Below are 16626 nucleotides of genomic sequence, written 5' to 3'. Positions count from 1 at the left end.
TCCAAAAAAAACTCCATATAAATAAAAGCAAGTGTGCTAAAACTATTTTTTAGATAATGTGAGGGTTGGGGATATACACTGATTTAAAATAATAAAAGGGTTAAAATTTACCTGCAAGAGAAACAAATTTAAAAAAAAAAGTTTTTGCGTGTATAGAGAATGAGCAGGGGGCTGGAAGGAGTAACCAAAATGGGACAGAATCAAACTCTAAAGGGGATAAAAGCAATGTCACATCAGTACCTTAGATCCACACTAGAGCATGACATGGATGAAAAAATGAAGTTGCGAAGTAACGAGTGCAGTTCCCTTCTATAGCTCCATCACATCCAGGCCTGCTCTGTTCTCTATGTATCAGCTCTGATAAGTGCTTCTTATGAAAAAGGCTTTCTGAAAGACAGTGGAACTAGTCTGAACAGCATAAAAAGGCAGGCTTTGTATGAGACATAGCATGGCTGAAGTGAACTTTTGCAAGTACTGATAAGAGGAAGGCTGCAGCTGGGCTGATAACAGATTAGAGTTGTTTGCTTCTTTACTCCTTATAATTATCTCATAGCTGCCTTCTCCAGAAGGAATCTTGGAGTCACATTCATTTAAAACAGCATTTAGAAGTTTTTTCATAACATTCCTATGGCCATTCACACATGGCAAACAAATAATTCTAAATAAAAAATTATGTCACAGCCCCTACAGACTGGTGTAAACACCATCGTACTTTCCAAGCTACTTACCAGCCGATTATGCATAAATCAAATAGCACTACAGCCCCTTCAGGCAGTCCCCTCCATTTCTGTTCCAGCTCATACTATGTTTCTATTTCTAGCTAAGATTTTATAGTACATCTTTACCCCAATATAACATGACCCGATATGACATGGTAAAGCAGTGTTTCAGGGGGACAGGCTGCGCGCTTTAGCGGATCAAAGCAAGTTTGATATAACACAGTTTCACCTATAATGCAGTAAGATTTTTTGGCTCCCAAGAACAGTGTTATATTGGGGTACCGGTGTAATTATTAGTCACAGGAATACACTATCCTGAGAGGTTTCAGAGTAGCAGCCATGTTAGTCTGTATCCACAAAAAGAACAGAAGTACTTCTGGCACCTTAGAGACTAACAAATTTATTTGAGCATAAGCTTTCATGGGCTACCCACGAAAGCTTATGCTCAAATAAATTCGTTAGTCTCTAAGGTACCACAAGTACTCCGGTTCCCATTATCCTGAGAATTACTCACTTCTCTTTCACAGCTTGCTTTGTAAATAAGCATAATACAAAATATTCTGATCATGAGACTGGGAACTGTAAACTCCTGATCTCTAATATGTAACCTTCAGCAAGTAACACAGGCCAAAATTTTCAAATACAGTGCTGACAACTAGGCACTTTCATCCTCATTGAAGTGCCTAAATATGTGACTTGATTCTGCATGATGATGATCAGTACCCAAAACTCCCACCAAGATTGATGGGAGTTTTAGCTGCTCAACACCTTTGACAATCAGGCCACATTCATTTGGTTGCCTAAATGTAGGCATGCACCTAAATTTGACTCAAAAGTTAAAAAGGCTTCAGCTCAGCCTCTGATTTTGCTAGCATGTTTTGGTATCCACATTTAATAGTTGGGGCAAGTGCTAACATTTAAATATTAAATGTCGTTTTGAGGCACAATCAGGCTGATGTGTAAATGATAGCATATGCTCTTACAATTAACTGCAGGACCAAAACTGCCCCAACAAATGGCAGGTCCGCCAGAGACAGCCCTTGAGACTGACAATTTGAATCTGAGTATAAGTCTGAAGGAAGCCTGTTAAGAAGCACTGTGGCAGGCAAAGGGTTTCTAGCACTGAGGGAGAGCGACAAGGGCACTCTTGCCAAGGGCAAGCTATAATTAGACTTTTTTTCAGCCCGCTAATGGCCACTCTCCCAGCTGGAGCCAGCGGGGAGCTGGTAGTGAGCATGGGAAGAACTGGCTGGAAGTGGCTATTCTGGCTCTGACAGAGCTGACACATGGGGGAGGAGGAGGCAGGCTCCTTGCCCACCGGGAGCGGCAGAATCCCTGAGAGAGGGGGGATTCCACGTCGCATGACAGAAGCCTAATCAAAACCACTCCAGCCTGCCTCTGGTATGCGGCTGGAGCGCTCCCTCGCCCCCGCCAGAAGCAGCAGCTCTCTCCTCCAAACACTCCGCTTCCAGGTAACCCCCCGCCGCTGAAGTGCTACGGACAGAGGAGTGGCGGAGCCAGCTTCCCCCTGCACCAGCCGCTCACATGGCGCTCTGGGCGCGCTAGTTTTCTGGCCGTTCCTCGGGCAGGCTCGCGCCCTCCTTCAGTTTCCATCCTGCATCTCTTGCCGTGCAGCCCTGCCAGGCCCAGGGGAGCGTGGCCCAAGCGCCTCCGGCTCGGCAGGGAACAGGGAGCGAGCGCCAAGGCTGCGCCATCAACCCAACATCCTCCCGGGGCCCCGTGCTCAGTGCGAGCAGCAGGCTGGGCGCGGGCGGGAGCGCTCTGGGTCTGGCCAGAGGGTGCCGGGGAGAGCCCGCTTCATCCGTTCCCGGCCGGGCTCGGCCCACATTCGCAGCCGCGACAGGGCTCACGAGCCCCATATTTAACAGCCGCTGACCCGGCAGGGAACGGCTGGCAGAGCGAACAGGGCTCTGTACCCGGGGTGTGGGAGCAGTCACGCGCACCCCCGAAGGAGCCGACAGATCATGACGGCAACGCCGCCTCTGCACACACTGGATCTCAGCCGTCAGTGCCGTGCAGACAGCCCCCCTTCCAATGTGCGTCACGCACAGCCGGGCCAAGAGACATCACTGCGCCGCCGCAGCCGGCCTCAAGGCCCACCCCGTTGGGGAGACTACAACTTCCGGCAGGCACCGCGCTCAAGCACAGACTACAACTTCCGGCAAGCATCGCGCCCGCTCGACTCTGATAGGTCACATAACAGAGCTCGCGCCAAGCGTTCTCCGCCGGTAGAACCAATCCCTGCGCACTTATGGGTGGGTCCGGCAGCGGCGACCGAGCTAGCACCCCACGGCGAGAAGTGCTTCCACGAAAGAGGGGGCTGTGGAGAAACACGTGACAAGAGACCTACCAGGCTATTGGAGCCCTGAGCGCCATGTGACACGTGACGAGCGCATCTCCTGCGCGTGACTCGAGGGAGTCCCGGCGATGGAGCCAGGCCTCATTGCCCCCTGGCGGAGAGGCTCAGTGGTGCGCGCTGAGGAATATGGAGGCTGGCACAAGAGGGAGATGATGGTCGCGTCGGGCCAGTGGGGCGGGGAGCACGGTATGCGCAGCCTTTGCTGGCGCTGCTCGCTCCCAAAACGTTTGGGATGAAAGAGCAGAAATTCAGAGGGGAAACTTCTGCCATCCAGAAGCCCGGGGGGAAGAGCCATTATCCATGTTTGTTCAGGCAGTAGGAGACGTGAGCCCCTTAATACCAGGCCATTTCATTTGAATTCACAGATGCCGACAGTACGGGGTCAACTCTTGGGTTCTGTAGATAGGGCGGCTGAAGTCAATGATGACAAGTTTCAGTCCTCGGGACTATTCACCTGCATAAAGCACGTGCATCACTATTTGCAGCATCGAAGCGCTTGGAACACATTATTTTAAGAAAGACGGACAAAGCCACCTACTGCTAACAGCCTAGAAATTCAGCTTTAGACTTAAAACTTTCATAGCTGATGATGATGATGATGACTGGATTCACCTGCAGCTACAATAATAAAATGAAAAGCTTTCCCAAACCCATTTGTTACCAATGTAGATTAAAAATAGAGGACTTTTAAAATAAAAATGATTTTTTAAAATTTAAATTGAATACAGGTTTTTTTTCAAAATAAACCCATTTAAAGTTAAATATATAATTGACAAGTTTATGCCTTAACATAGGTTATTATAATCTGTTGACATAATCTAAATTAAATACAAAAAATATGAAGTAGGATCTATTTGCCCCTGACATTTTAAAGAAATTAAAACCCCCAAACGGTGGAAGTCACTGGCTAAGTACCTGGAATTAGAGTCTGCTGAAGTATTAAACCAACTTTTGATAGCAATGGCCTCTTCAATTTCAATTTAGTCAACTATTTCACTTGAAGGACTAGTTCCTTCAAAGTTAAGAAATCAATTTGGAGCTGAAAAAACAGGGAAGTTTATTTTCCTCTTCCAATTTATGAATAAAAATTAGAGGATGAGATCTAATTCTAAAATCTTAAAGGACATAGGCCCAGATCCATAAAGAAATTTAGAGCATTGTGGTGCTTACCTTTTAGGAACACAGAAAAGCACAGGAACAAAACCACAATCCACAAAGCCTGAGTTAGCTGACGAGGCTCCCTATAAGATGAAATGGAGAGATAGGTGCTGTAGAATGCTGTCTACAAAAGCTAGGCAGGGAGACACCTAAACTAGCCAGTCAGAGATGCCAAGGTGTATGTGCTAAGCACCTCTTGTCACATTTTGAGGACTATCTGGACTGGTAAGAGGTTGTGCTGTGCAGTTATGGTTCAATTTCTTGACACCGGTAGCCAGCCCACAAGCACACTTAGGCTCTCACCAGTCTCATTACCCTAATCAAGGTGACACCAACAGGCCTTTCAGTCCTGAGTCTCCCCAGATTAGGGTTACCATATTTCAGGTTCCCAAAAAGAGGACATTGCCAGAGGACCTGGGGAGTTGGAGGGGGCATATAGTTGGGGCGCTGGAGGGGGTATTTGGCAGGTTCTGGGGGGGTGTATACTAGGGAGTACCTGGGAATGCTGGAGGGGTATATATATACTGGGAGGAGTATTGGGGGGATACTGGAAGGGGTATCTGTGGCGGGAATATGGACTGGAGTTGGGGGGCAGTGTCTGTTCTGATGGCAGGGCAGCTGGTTCAAGCCCAGGATGCAGTGCCATCTATCAGTCAGCGCCTCCCTGTGGGACCCCCTCCCCAGGGCTAGGAGCCAGGGCTAGGAGCCAGGGCCTGGATAGGTGGGATCCAGCAGCTATGGCTGCAGGGGAATGGACCAATCAGCTGTGGATGCTGGGAGAGACCAGTCAGGAAGCAGCCCAGTTGGGGCTCTTTCTGAGCTGCAATGATTGTTCTGCAAAACCCACGGACATTGCCTGTTGTTTGAAAAATCTATCCGGACCGAGGGTGAAAGATGAAAAAAGAGGAAATGTCCAGGAAAACCCCCATCAACGTATGGTAACCCTACTCCAAATTCATCGTAATTCCTCATTACCAGACATTTGGACCATTCCCCTCTGGTTTGTCACACCTGGAAGCATGAAACCAGCCCCATAGATATCACTTACTTTGGCCCACACAGTCTGAAAACCAGAGATCTGCTTTGGAAGAAAATAAAAAGTTTATTTAAGAGAAAAAAAACACTGATTCGAAGATGAAATAGTGAGGGAAAGCAAACCTATACAAGTTACACAGGAAATAAACATAAAGATGCAACCTCAGACTTTATGCTTCTACGGTAGATAAAATCCTTTGTCTAATACAAAGAAAACAAAGGGTAGGAATAAATGGTCAGTTTTCACAATGGAGAGAGGTAAAGAGTGGCATTCCGAAGGATCTGTATTGGTGCTTTTCAACATATTCATAAATGATCTGGAAAAAGGGGTAAATGGTGATGTAGAAAGGTTGTGGACAATACAAAATTACTCAAGATAGTTAAGTCCAAAGCTGACTGTGAAGAGTTACAAAAGGATCTCACAAACTGGGTGATGGGGAAAGAAAATGGCAGATGAAATTCAATGTTGCTAAGTGCAAAATAATATACATTGGAAAACATAATCCCAGCTGTCCATACAAAGTGATGAGGTCTAAATTAGCTATTACCACTCAAGAAAGAGATCTTGCAGTGACTGTGGATATTTCTCTGAAAGCATCCACTCTGTGCAGTGGCAGTCAAAAAAGCTAACAAAATGTTAGGAACCATTAAGAAAGGAATAGATAATAAAAAATAAAATATTATAATGCTAGTATATAAATCCATGGTATGCCTACACCTTGAATGCTGCATGCAGTTCTGGGTACCTCATCTCAGAAAAGATACATTAGAAAAGGTGCAGAAAAGGGCAATGAAAATGATTACTGGTATGGAATGCCCCTACAAGGAGAGATTAAAAAGACTGGGTTAAAAAAAGAACTAGATAAGTTCATGGAGGATAGGTCCATCAAAGGCTATTAGCCAAGATAGTCACAGGACACAAATCCATGCTTCGAGTGTCCATAAACCTCTGACTGCCCGAAACTGTGATTGGACAATGAAATGAATCACTCAAAATTGCCCTGCTCTGTTCATTCCCTCTGAAGTATCCAGTACAGGCCATTGTCAAAAGACAGGATACTGGGCTAGATGGATTATTCACCTGACCCGGTATGGCCATTCTTATGTTGTTATCTATTGCCTTAAAACAGTTTTCCAGAGTATTCCTAGCTAAAGGAAGGATCCAGCATTCATGAACAGCCTCCCACCTCAAGAGTCAAGACTATCCCTCAAGTTCTGGATAAACTTCCGTTCCAAGCCTGCTTTCAACAGGCTTTTTCCTTTTTTTCTCTCTCTCACAGCATGTCTACACTACAGAGTTAAATCAGCTTAAGTTACGTTGATGTACAACCACCACTGTAATTAAACCGCTGGTGCATGTCCAAGCTATGCTCCTTGTGTCCATGTGAACAGCTCTTGCATCAACACAAAGAGCAGTGCACTGTGGTTAGCTATCCCACTGTGCAACTGGCCACTATCTGCCACAGGGCATTCTGGGATGGGTTTGCAATGCCTCATGGCAGCAGACTCAGTGTCCTGTGATGCAGCTTTCTCCATCCCATCATTCCATGACCTTCTGAGTATATTTTATACTGCTTTTCAACAGCCTCTGTAAACTGCCTGCCCACCATCTCTGTCAGAAAGCATGGATCCTGCACTGCTCTCCCATGTTGTGATGAGCATTATGAACACAACACGTCTGATCCTGTACTGTGGTATTTCATGAGCTGTGACTCTGATGATGATGCTGCCACAGTATCTGCCCTGTTTTGTGTCATGGACAGAAACAATTCAAGATTGCTGTTAGCATTCACAGAGCAGCTGCACATGGTGGACCATCAGTCCTGGGCTTGAGAAACAAGCTCTGAGTGTGGGATCACATTGTTATGCAGATATGGGATGACAAGCAGTGGCTGCAGAACTTTTGGATCCTGAAACTGTATGCAGAGCTTGCCCCAACTGTCCAGTGCAAAGACACCAAAATAATAGCTGCACTAACAGTGGTGAAGCAAGTGGCGATCGCTGTGTGGAAGCTGGCAGCGCCAGACTGCTACCAATCAATTGTGAATCAGTTTGGAGTGGGGAAATCCACTGTGGGGGTTGTAGTGATGCAAGTGTGCAGAGCCATTAATTGCCTCCTGATACAAAGGACTTTCATTCTGGGCAATGTGCGTGAAATAACGGATGGTTTTGCAGCAGTGGGATTCCCTAATTGCGGTAGGGTGATAGAGGGTAAACATATCCCCATTTTGGCTCCAGACTACCTTGAGATGGAGTACATCAACAAAAAGGGCTACTTTTCAATGGCATGCAAGCGCTAATGGATCATCAGGGTCATTGCACCGACATCAATGCAGGCTGATCAAAGAAGGTGCCTGATGAACATAACGAAGCTGCACACAGGGACTTTCTTTCCAGAACAGAGGATTACCATTGGGTATGTGGAAATGCCAACAGTAATCCTGCAAGACCCAGCCTACCCCTTGCTCTGGAGGCTCGTGAAGTTGTATACTGGCCACCTTGACAGCAACAAGGAGCACTTCAACAGGCTCAGCAGGCGCAGAATGACTGTTGAATGTGCCTTTGACCACTTAAAGAGGCGCTGGCACTGTCTCCTCCGCAGGTTAGACCTCAGTGAGGAAAATATTCTGATGGTTATTGCTGTTTGCTGTGTCCTTCATAATATATGTGACTCAAAGGAGGAGAAGTTTCCCCAGGTGTGGAGGTGGAGCAGCTGTCTGCTGCTTTTGAGCCAGATACCAGGGCTGTGAAAGGGACTCAGCGGGGAGCTATTCTGATCAGGGAGGCTTTGAAAGAGCATTTTAAAAATGGGCCATCGGCATAGATGGCTCATGCCTCCCCTGGCATGTTTCTGTGTGTGCTAATATAACACTACAAATGCACCTATTGGTATTGCCTCTGAATGTTAGCAGTAATCACCATATGTTGGATAATAATAAAGATTCATTCACTTTCCATACATTCAGTTTTATTCCATACCCATGCAAACATATTTATGGATTGGTAACATAAACGTCATACACACACGGAAAAGTATCTTTAAAGGGGAAGGAACAGGAAATTTCCAGAGCACATTTGCCAGTATGTCCAGCTGTCATTGTGCTGCTGAGGCCCCAGAGGAAAGGAGGAATTGGGGAGGGAGCTGTTGTGGGAAGGTGCAGGAAGGCAGTTCTGTATGGGCTGCAAAGGGAGGCAGGCATGGATGTGTTCATATTGAAGTTCAACAGGAACCGCAACGTATGTCTGCTTCCTGAGCAGTGTTATCATCTATTCCTGCCTGTTTCCTATCCTGACTATCCCTCCGCAATGTGTCACTGATTGCCTCCCTCCATGCGCTCTGCTCACAATTCGAAGCATCAGATGCCTGCAGCGCCTCCTTAAACATTTCTTCCTTACTTCTCCAGTTTCTTTTCCTTAGCTGGGTGAGGCACTCTGCTGCTGTGTGGGACAGTCAAAGGCACATCTGCAGCTGCTAAAGAAACAATAACAGAGGTGTACTGTTGGTGTACTTACGCCCTTGACCCAAACAAGTAACAGACACATCTTTCTCACTTTCTATTGGTGCTCACACAGCACAGTGGTAGTCCCAGCCATGGTGAGTACAGCCCAGACGGAGGTGAGTTGGGACAAAGGTGTGGGGTAGCCATGAGGGTATCAGTACCAGTGCATAGGCTACTGTACTGAATACTGGCACTGTTTTCCACAGGCAGGGGTGACTGCAGCAGATATCTCACTCCTGAGGTTAACCAAGGCTGCAAGTGTTCAGCTCCCGCATGCATGTGGCTGCAGAGCGGGACTGTATACTGCTGCCCTGTGTGCTACTATGGTGCCTGCTGAATGAATCACTGAGTGGTGTGGCAAAGTTTCAGAAACAAGGCAGCCCTCCCAAGAAACCTTCAGCAGAGGATTGGAGATCAACCTCGAGATTTCTATGGAGGATTCATGGGACATGCCAGTGTGCATAAACAAACTTTTCTGTGGGGTCCCCTCTCCCTAGCAGTAGAGGGGATGAGAAGCAGCTAGAAACTGTTCCTGTGTTGATTATTCACTACCTCTTGTAGCCTGATTTAAAAAGTAGTACATAAGCAGATGGTTCCCTGCATTATTGAAGCAGAATGAGTACAGAGGTTCTCTCCCCTGCATCAGGCTTGCCAATGCTGGACTGTTGGGAATGGCTAGATTATCCAGGAGTCAAAAAGAGGTTCTGGCTCGCTACACTACCAGATCACCCTATTGCCTGTCCCCCATCCTCCTCTGCCTCCATTTGCTTGTCCAGCATGGCATCCTCTAGGTTCACTCTGGCGGCCAGTGACTCCAGCCTTCCCGAATTATCCAAGGGGCTCTTAGCAGTGGAGATGGAGTGCAGCTCCCTGTAGAAGAAGAATGTCTGCAGCTCTGTACCAAAGCGGCCATTTGCCTCCCTGGCCTTCTGGTACACCTGCCTAAGCTGCTTGATTTTTATGCGGCACTACAGCATGTCCCTAGATATCAAAGTTCCTGTGGCTGGAGCGGAGTTGTAGCTGCACAGCTTCCTCTCTCCACAGACCCAGGAGAGTCACTACCCGCTTTGTTCTCCAGGCACAAGCGAGTTTGCTGCGTGGAGGCGGCATGCTCAGCTAGGCAGTTGCTCTCCATGTCGAACAAACAAGAAGAGCAATTTCAAAACTTCCCAGGGCTTTAAAGGGAGAGGGGCATTCACCTGTGTACCTGGCTGCAGGGCAGCAGAGTTCAAAATGGTGACCAGAGTGGTCATGGTGTGCATTGTAGGACATCTCCTGGAGGCCCCTTATGGCAGCTTCGGCGGCTTGCCTGCAGGAGGTCCCCAGTCCAGCGGATTTGGCGGCATGTCTGCGGGAGGTCTGCCGAAGCTGTGGGACCAGCAGACCCTCTGCAGGCATGCTGCCGAATGCAACCTGCCTGCCGCCTTCGCGGCAACCGGCAGAGCGCCCCCCATGGTTTGCCGCCCCAGGTACGCGCTTGGCATGCTGGTACCTGGAGCCGCCCCTGTTTATGTAAATAACTGGTTTTGGTGGTGCCCCTCCCTGCTTGACTGCTCACTGCCTTGCTGTGAGGTGTAGTACTGATTATAAGCAGTTTTCTATATACACAAATGCATACATTTACCACCACAGTCTGTATAAATATTTCATAACCATTAAGTTCAGAACATTGTAAGTTTCACAAAAGACTTACCTGATACACTTGGTTTATAGTACTGTAACCCTTCTGCCCCTCTGAGTTGGCAGCAACAAGGGCCGGGTTCAGTATCCAGGGGTTCCGTTTCAGTAACACAATGCATAACCGGCTCGAGCCCCCACCCAGTGACCTGGGACACTCACATACCACACCCCCCTGGGCGCCTCTAGGAGGCAATACTTCCCCTCTCGCAAGCACGGAGTCTGAGTGTAGCAAAATCTTTTTAATAAAGGAAGGAATTAATGCAGCATCCCATTGGAGAAACACCACAAACAGGGTTATAACACAAACCATAAACAAAAACCCACCTCCAAGTACGTTTGGCACTGTCCTTTTTCCCTTTAGGGTTTTAAGTCCAATCACCCCAAAGTCCAACAACCCAAAAGTCTCTGGTCAATGCCACCCCAGAGTTCGAGAGTTTATCTGTAGAGGTCCCTCCCCCCAGCCTGGATAGAAAGGGGCACCTTACGTGGTCCGGGGCCAACTGCCCTGCCTCTCCGTGGGTTCTGCTTCCGCCTTCTCCACGAACTGCTCCGCTTTACCAGCCGCTCCACGCTGCTCCTCCAGCCGTCCTCAGAAACTGCTCCGCTCCACCAGCTGCTCTGCTCCATGAGCTGCTCCAGTTCTCTCTGCAAACTGCTCAGCTCCGCTCGCTCTGTGGGCCGGTCCACCCGTCCCACAGCTACTCCGCTCTGTCAGCCGCTCTGCTGCCACCAGCTGTCCCGTGATCCGCTCCAGCCGTCCCCACAAACGGCTCCACTCCGCCAGCAGCTCTGTTCCACAGTATAGCTTTGGGCTCCCCACTAGTTAGCACCGTACTCAGTGCTCTCAGCTCAGTGATTTTAGCTTTTTAGTGATTTTCAGCTCTTAGTGATTCCAGCTCATAGTAGGGGAGCCCCAGTGCTAGTGCACCATTAGCCCAAAGTGATTTCAGCTCAGTAACCTGTATTTAAATTCTTAAAGGAATAAAAAAAATCAACTCTGACATTCCACAGTGGAGAGAGGAGGAGGTGCAACTGGTGCTTCTGGCTCCACAAGGAGACTGCACCACCAGACACAAATACCTGTCCCCAACCTCTCTCAATTCTCTGGGTTTTGGAACCCATGTCCCATGTCTAGCCAGTACCACCCAACTGAGGGTGAGCAATTTGTCACCAAGCAGTCCCACAGCTTGGGAGTCTGGGATAGGGTGGGCGTGCCTATGCAAATACACTCTCTGAAATTCTTTCCACCAGATGTCAGTGTAGAGCTTATCCTGACTCTGCTTACAGTACAATAATACAGTATGCAATCATTTGGCTTAAATGGTCATTTTTAGAGTTTAAACCTCCTCTTCTCCCCTTGGGGTATCTGGACCCTGATTGTCACACCTCTCCCTTCACAGAGATAGACACCTACATCCAGGCTGCAGGAAGGTGCCTATCCCCGCTTAGCAATCCATGAATGGAAACCTGTCTCCTGGAGTCAGGTGGCTTAGGCTCCTAAATAGTTTTTTGTGAGAATGAGTTAGACACCTGCCTCCACACAAAATGGCCGGAGGAGGAGGTGCAGTGGTGGGTCAGGAGGGGCGAATGCCTGGTGGCCTTTAGTTGTATATGTAGCATCCCCACATCAGAATATCCTATAGTTCATTGGTTAGGGTACTCTCCTGAGGAGTAGAAGACCCCCTCTTCAAATTCTTGCTCCCTTTCAGGCAGAAGGGGAAACTGGGTCTCCACATCCCAGTTAAGCATTCTAACCACTGTGCTGAAAGTTATAAGGTGGGTCACAGCGGTGGCACCTCTTCCTCCAGACAGATTTTGAATGGTCCCTAATCTAGGCAGGTGCCTCTGAGTATGCCTAGTGGATTGGGCCCTACATGCAAGATGGTGTTTATCTGCTTGTATTCCACAGTTCATGGATTGCTCAAGGGATTAGGTGGACACTTAGAGTCAGGCAGCAGTGCACAAGCCAGAGGCAGGAACACAGGTTCCTAGGGAACTTTTACACTGAAAATGTAGGCGCCCAGTGAATTATCTAGGTGACAACAGGCTTTGTCAGGAGTTTTGTGAATCATTTTTGTGAATGGAACATATAAAAAGAGTATATATATTTGTATATATGTATGTATATATATACTCTTCTGATATGTTCCATTCTATGCATCCGATGAAGTGGGCTGTAGCCCAGGAAAGCTTATGTTCAAATAAATTTGTTAGTCTCTAAGGTGCCACAAGTATTCCTGTTCTTTTTATCTGAGAGGAAGCAAGTGGACAACTTTCTCTCTGACTGGGACAGGTTGGATCTTCCCATGATTGATAATTCACAGCATTTTCTCACATTGGGATGCTCATCCAGTTCAGACCCCTTCCTGCTCTTTGCAGAATGGTCTTAGATATGTTCATATTTCCAAGTGCAGTTTGCACCTGACACCTAGTTGGGTACTGTACAACTGAATTACCCGACGCTTTCTCTCACTGGGGGCCAGGTGGGCAATGAGTGGAGTGCCCTCAACAGGCCTTGAAGTCAATGGCCTACATACGTTAGGACCCTTGATTACAGTGTTCATCTGCAGCATAGCTACAATATTTTGTTATGTCCTTTGACTATCAGGTTAAAGTGAATCACTCATGTGGGCAGTGTAAGTATAGAAGACATTTGGATCAAATATGGTGGTGCTATTCTTGTTTACTCAAGAGTTTCACTTTTCATGTACTTTGAAAAGAAAATGGATGCCATCTCATGACTGAAAGGACATTTCTTTTTTCGCTTGGCCCAAACTGTTATTTATCTGTCTCTATCTTTGAAGAGCTTTAGGTCTATTTTTCAGACTATGAAATATGTACACCTATCTCTGTGAATAGCATGAAGATGGGATTGGGGCAACAATGAAAATCTAAATACATGGTGAAAAAATGATGTGATTTCCTAAGGCAGTATCTAGTTATCAAAGGGTGGACATCCATCCCAAACCCACAATTTCCCAGCTCCTGTAGGATGCAATTAGATTAATCTCTGAGATTCAAAAGGCTAAGTATAATCAATTAGATTAAGTAAACACTTTGAGTCAAAAGGAAGAAGGTTATTTCCCCTCTTTATTTTAAACTGATTGTGTTATTTCATTTGTTCTCAATAGTTTATGAAGAACTTGGCTCCTTTCTTTAGCATTTTCTGAGTCATTTTATCTTATGTTGAATGGAGGCGTCCTTGTAGCCAAGTGCCATCTGGTGGAAATTTTATTAAAAGGGATTGGGTGTAAGGGAGAGATTTGTTCTTTGAATCAAAACACAAACCAGTTCACATGAGTAATAGCTCATTTATATAAAACCTTTCAATTTCCTACTCTTCTAGGTTAATATTTCATATCATACCACGGGGAGGAGCTACTGTGGAAAAAAAGAAAATATTTTGAAAGATGCCCGAACAAAGCATTGCCATCGAAGTACAATGTGGTGATGATTAGTATCTCATCAGGAAACCACACTAACTACATACAGAATGCAAGCTCAACATGCTGCTTTTTGTTAAATGGGATTCCTGAACAGCTTTAGCGTCATTTTGTTTTGATTAAAACAAGATGCCACATTACCCTTTACTTCTGATTTCTTTAGCACTTCCTCGTGTTTACGCTGCGCTCAGGGCTGTGTAATAACAACACACAGCCCAGGACTGAGAATCCTTTTATTTTGCATGGTATGAAAGATTTTTGAAATTTCCCCGCAGTTTAAAAGACTCGGGTCAGATGCCTGAGCTGTCTCCGTCCAAGATTCCTTTCCGCTTACTGCAGAGTCCTTAGCACAGACCTCAAGTGGAAATGGCATTGGGTGATGTAGGGCAGCGAAAGCGTGAAGGTGTATTGCGCGCACTTTGGATTGCGCACGGATCTGTTCATCGCCGGTACGTTAATAAAAACTTTGGTTAAGGGCTGGAGAAGAGATGGAGGCGGGGGGCGTATTGTGAGGGACATAGCTGTTTCATTATGGGATCGGAGGGAACGGTGTACTGTTGCTTGGTTCAGGTGTTGGGAACTGAGATTGTTGCTAAACTACAGGGATGCGGCGGGGAGATGGTTGCGCTTGGATCTGGGGGTGGGGATACTGTGTTGTTGGGGTTACTATCGTTGCTTTGTTAGGGTGGGGTGAGAAGCTAATTGCTTGGTTGGGGAAGCCGTTCCTAAGTAGGGAGAAATTGGCTGTTCGGTTCGGGGAGTGGGGGGAGATAGTTGCTGGGTGGGGAGATAATAGGCGTGCTAGCTGCGGTGTGTATGCACAGCCCACCCTCTCTGTGTGCCAGATGACAGGCAAAGCCCCTATATATGCCGCCGGGAAGCGCATTCATCAGTAGCGCTATCCTTTCTCTTGCTTCCCAAGAAAGTTTGTATCCCAGAGCAGAGTCGAGCCGGGAGGCGTGCAGGGACTGGGCCGCTGAGACCCCGGGACTGCCCTGCACAAGACCCCAGCCGCCCATTTGCTGGGACTCTGCGAGGAGTCATGGAAGATCCTTTCAGCCTAGACAGATTTTCTCCGGTACTCAACCTCTCGAGTGCCCTGCAGCCAGGCTGGAGCCTGAATCTCTCCTCCTCCCCCGGGGATCGGCGCTGGTCTTCCATTAGCCGGCAGGTGCGGGTGATCTCCGCGACCGCCATCCTGCTGCTCGGGCTGCTGGGCAATTGCCTGGTGCTTCATCGCCTCTGCTGCTGTGGTTGCTGCGGCCGGGGCAGGCGGCGGCGGAAGATGGATTTCCTTATCGCCCACCTGGCGCTGGCCGATCTCTATGGCTGCGGGCTGGCCCTGCTCTCGCATCTGGCAGCGGAGCTGTTGGGGGCCGCCTGGCCAGAGGGGGACGCCGCCTGCCGCCTGCTTAAGCTACTGCAGGGCTCCGGCCTCCTGGCCTCGTCCAACGTGCTGGTGCTCATCGCCATGGAGCGGCACCACGTGGTGATGCGGCCGGCGGACCCGCCGCTGCCTGCCCGGGCCTTGGCCGCGCTGGGCTGGCTGCTAGCGCTGCTGCTCGCCCTGCCCCAGGCCTTCGTCTTCAGACTCGCCTCCCGCCCCGGGGGCAGCCGCTGCCTCAGCATCTTCGAGCAGCTGCCGCGCTGGCACGGCCAGGCCTACGGCGTGTACGGGGCCGTCACCGGCTTCTTGGCGCCCGTCAGCCTGCTGTGCTGGGCCTACGGCCGCATCCTTCTCGCCCTCTGGGCCGCCCAGGAGGAGAAGGCGCCCGCCAGGCGGGAGGAAGGCGGCAGTGGCCGCCGCCGGGGGCGGCCGGCCGCGCGGCCTCTGCTGCTGAGGCTGCCGGCCGCCAGCTGTCCCATGCCCCGGGCTCGGGTCAAGACGCTGCAGCTGACGCTGGTGCTGATCGCCCTGTTCGCGCTCTGTCGCCTGCCCCGCTTCGTGCTGGAGCTCAGCATGGCTTTCGGGCCCGGCGGGGAGGCCGCGGCGGGGCTGCGGGAGGCGCGGGCCGCGCTCGGCATCGTGGCGGTGACCAACAGCGCGCTGAACCCCTACGCCTATCTGCTCTTCCAGAGCCACCGGCCCTGGGCGCGCCGTCTGCAGAGGAGCCTCTGCAGTGCGGGACCCGGCCCGACCTGCTGCTGCCCCGGCCCCGAGGGACAGCCCCGCCGCCGCCCGAACCACCGCGCCCCGCACAGACACCGCCCGAAGGACGGGCCGCCCCCCGGAGCGCAGCGCGCCGCGTTCTGCACCCCAGCGCCGCCGCCCCGCTCAGGCCCCCGGGAGCCTGAGGACACCTGCGCCTGTGAGAGCGGCTTCTAATCAGCCTTTCGCGGGCTGGGGACAGGGCCCCCAAGCGGCACCCACTGCAGCAGGGGCAAGCAACGGGCCACCGAGGGCAGAGAACAATATCATTTAAAAACAACAAGGAGTCGGATGGCACCTTAAAGACAGGGCTGGCGCTTCCATTTAGGCAGCCTAGGCAATCGCCTAGGGCGCAAGGATTATTGGGGGGCAGCATTTTGCCGGGGGGGGGGGGGGGGGGGGGCACGGCAGGTGGCTCTGGTTGACCTGCCGCAGTCATGCCTGCGGAGGGTCCACTGGTCCTGTGGCTCAGTGGAGCTGCTGCAGGCATTTCTGCAGACAGTCCACTGCTCCCGCGGCTCCAGTGGACCTCCTGCAGGCACGACTGCAGCAGCTCCACCGG

At 49.5% G+C, this 16626-nt stretch overlaps 2 protein-coding genes across 11 annotated transcripts in view; one reads left to right on the top strand and one right to left on the bottom strand.

The window, feature by feature from the left end:
- RFESD (Rieske Fe-S domain containing) overlaps window positions 1-1143 on the bottom strand; it is a 29871-nt gene extending 28728 nt beyond the window's left edge. For 5 of the 10 annotated variants that reach the window (XR_007773139.1, XR_007773137.1, XR_007773138.1 and 2 more), the window contains exon 1: window positions 241-1138. Coding sequence is in view for 3 of the 10 variants with exons in the window: in XM_050943944.1 (XP_050799901.1) it covers window positions 241-266 (26 nt within the window). In the remaining 7 variants the exon portion in view is untranslated. Of the gene's footprint in view, window positions 1-240 lie in introns of all 10 variants that reach the window. The other 5 variants (XR_007773141.1, XM_050943944.1, XM_050943943.1 and 2 more) reach the window with 3 other exon arrangements.
- A 13609-nt stretch (window positions 1144-14752) lies between these two features.
- GPR150 (G protein-coupled receptor 150) lies at window positions 14753-16241 on the top strand. The gene has a single exon (XM_050943754.1). The coding sequence runs from the start codon at window positions 14958-14960 to the stop codon at window positions 16239-16241; it is 1284 nt and encodes a 427-aa protein (XP_050799711.1). The 5' UTR covers window positions 14753-14957.
- The last annotated feature ends 385 nt before the right edge of the window (window positions 16242-16626 follow it).

This window comes from Gopherus flavomarginatus, chromosome 3 (assembly GCF_025201925.1).
Source record: "Gopherus flavomarginatus isolate rGopFla2 chromosome 3, rGopFla2.mat.asm, whole genome shotgun sequence".
Classification (NCBI taxonomy): Eukaryota; Metazoa; Chordata; order Testudines; family Testudinidae; genus Gopherus; species Gopherus flavomarginatus.
Note: the sequence above shows the minus strand (reverse complement) of the source record. Positions and strands in the feature narration are given on the sequence as shown.

What these genes read in the sequence shown, in the direction of transcription:
- GPR150 (XM_050943754.1), top strand. Translation starts at nt 14,958, where the DNA reads ATGGAAGATCCTTTCAGCCTAGACAGATTTTCTCCGGTACTCAACCTC.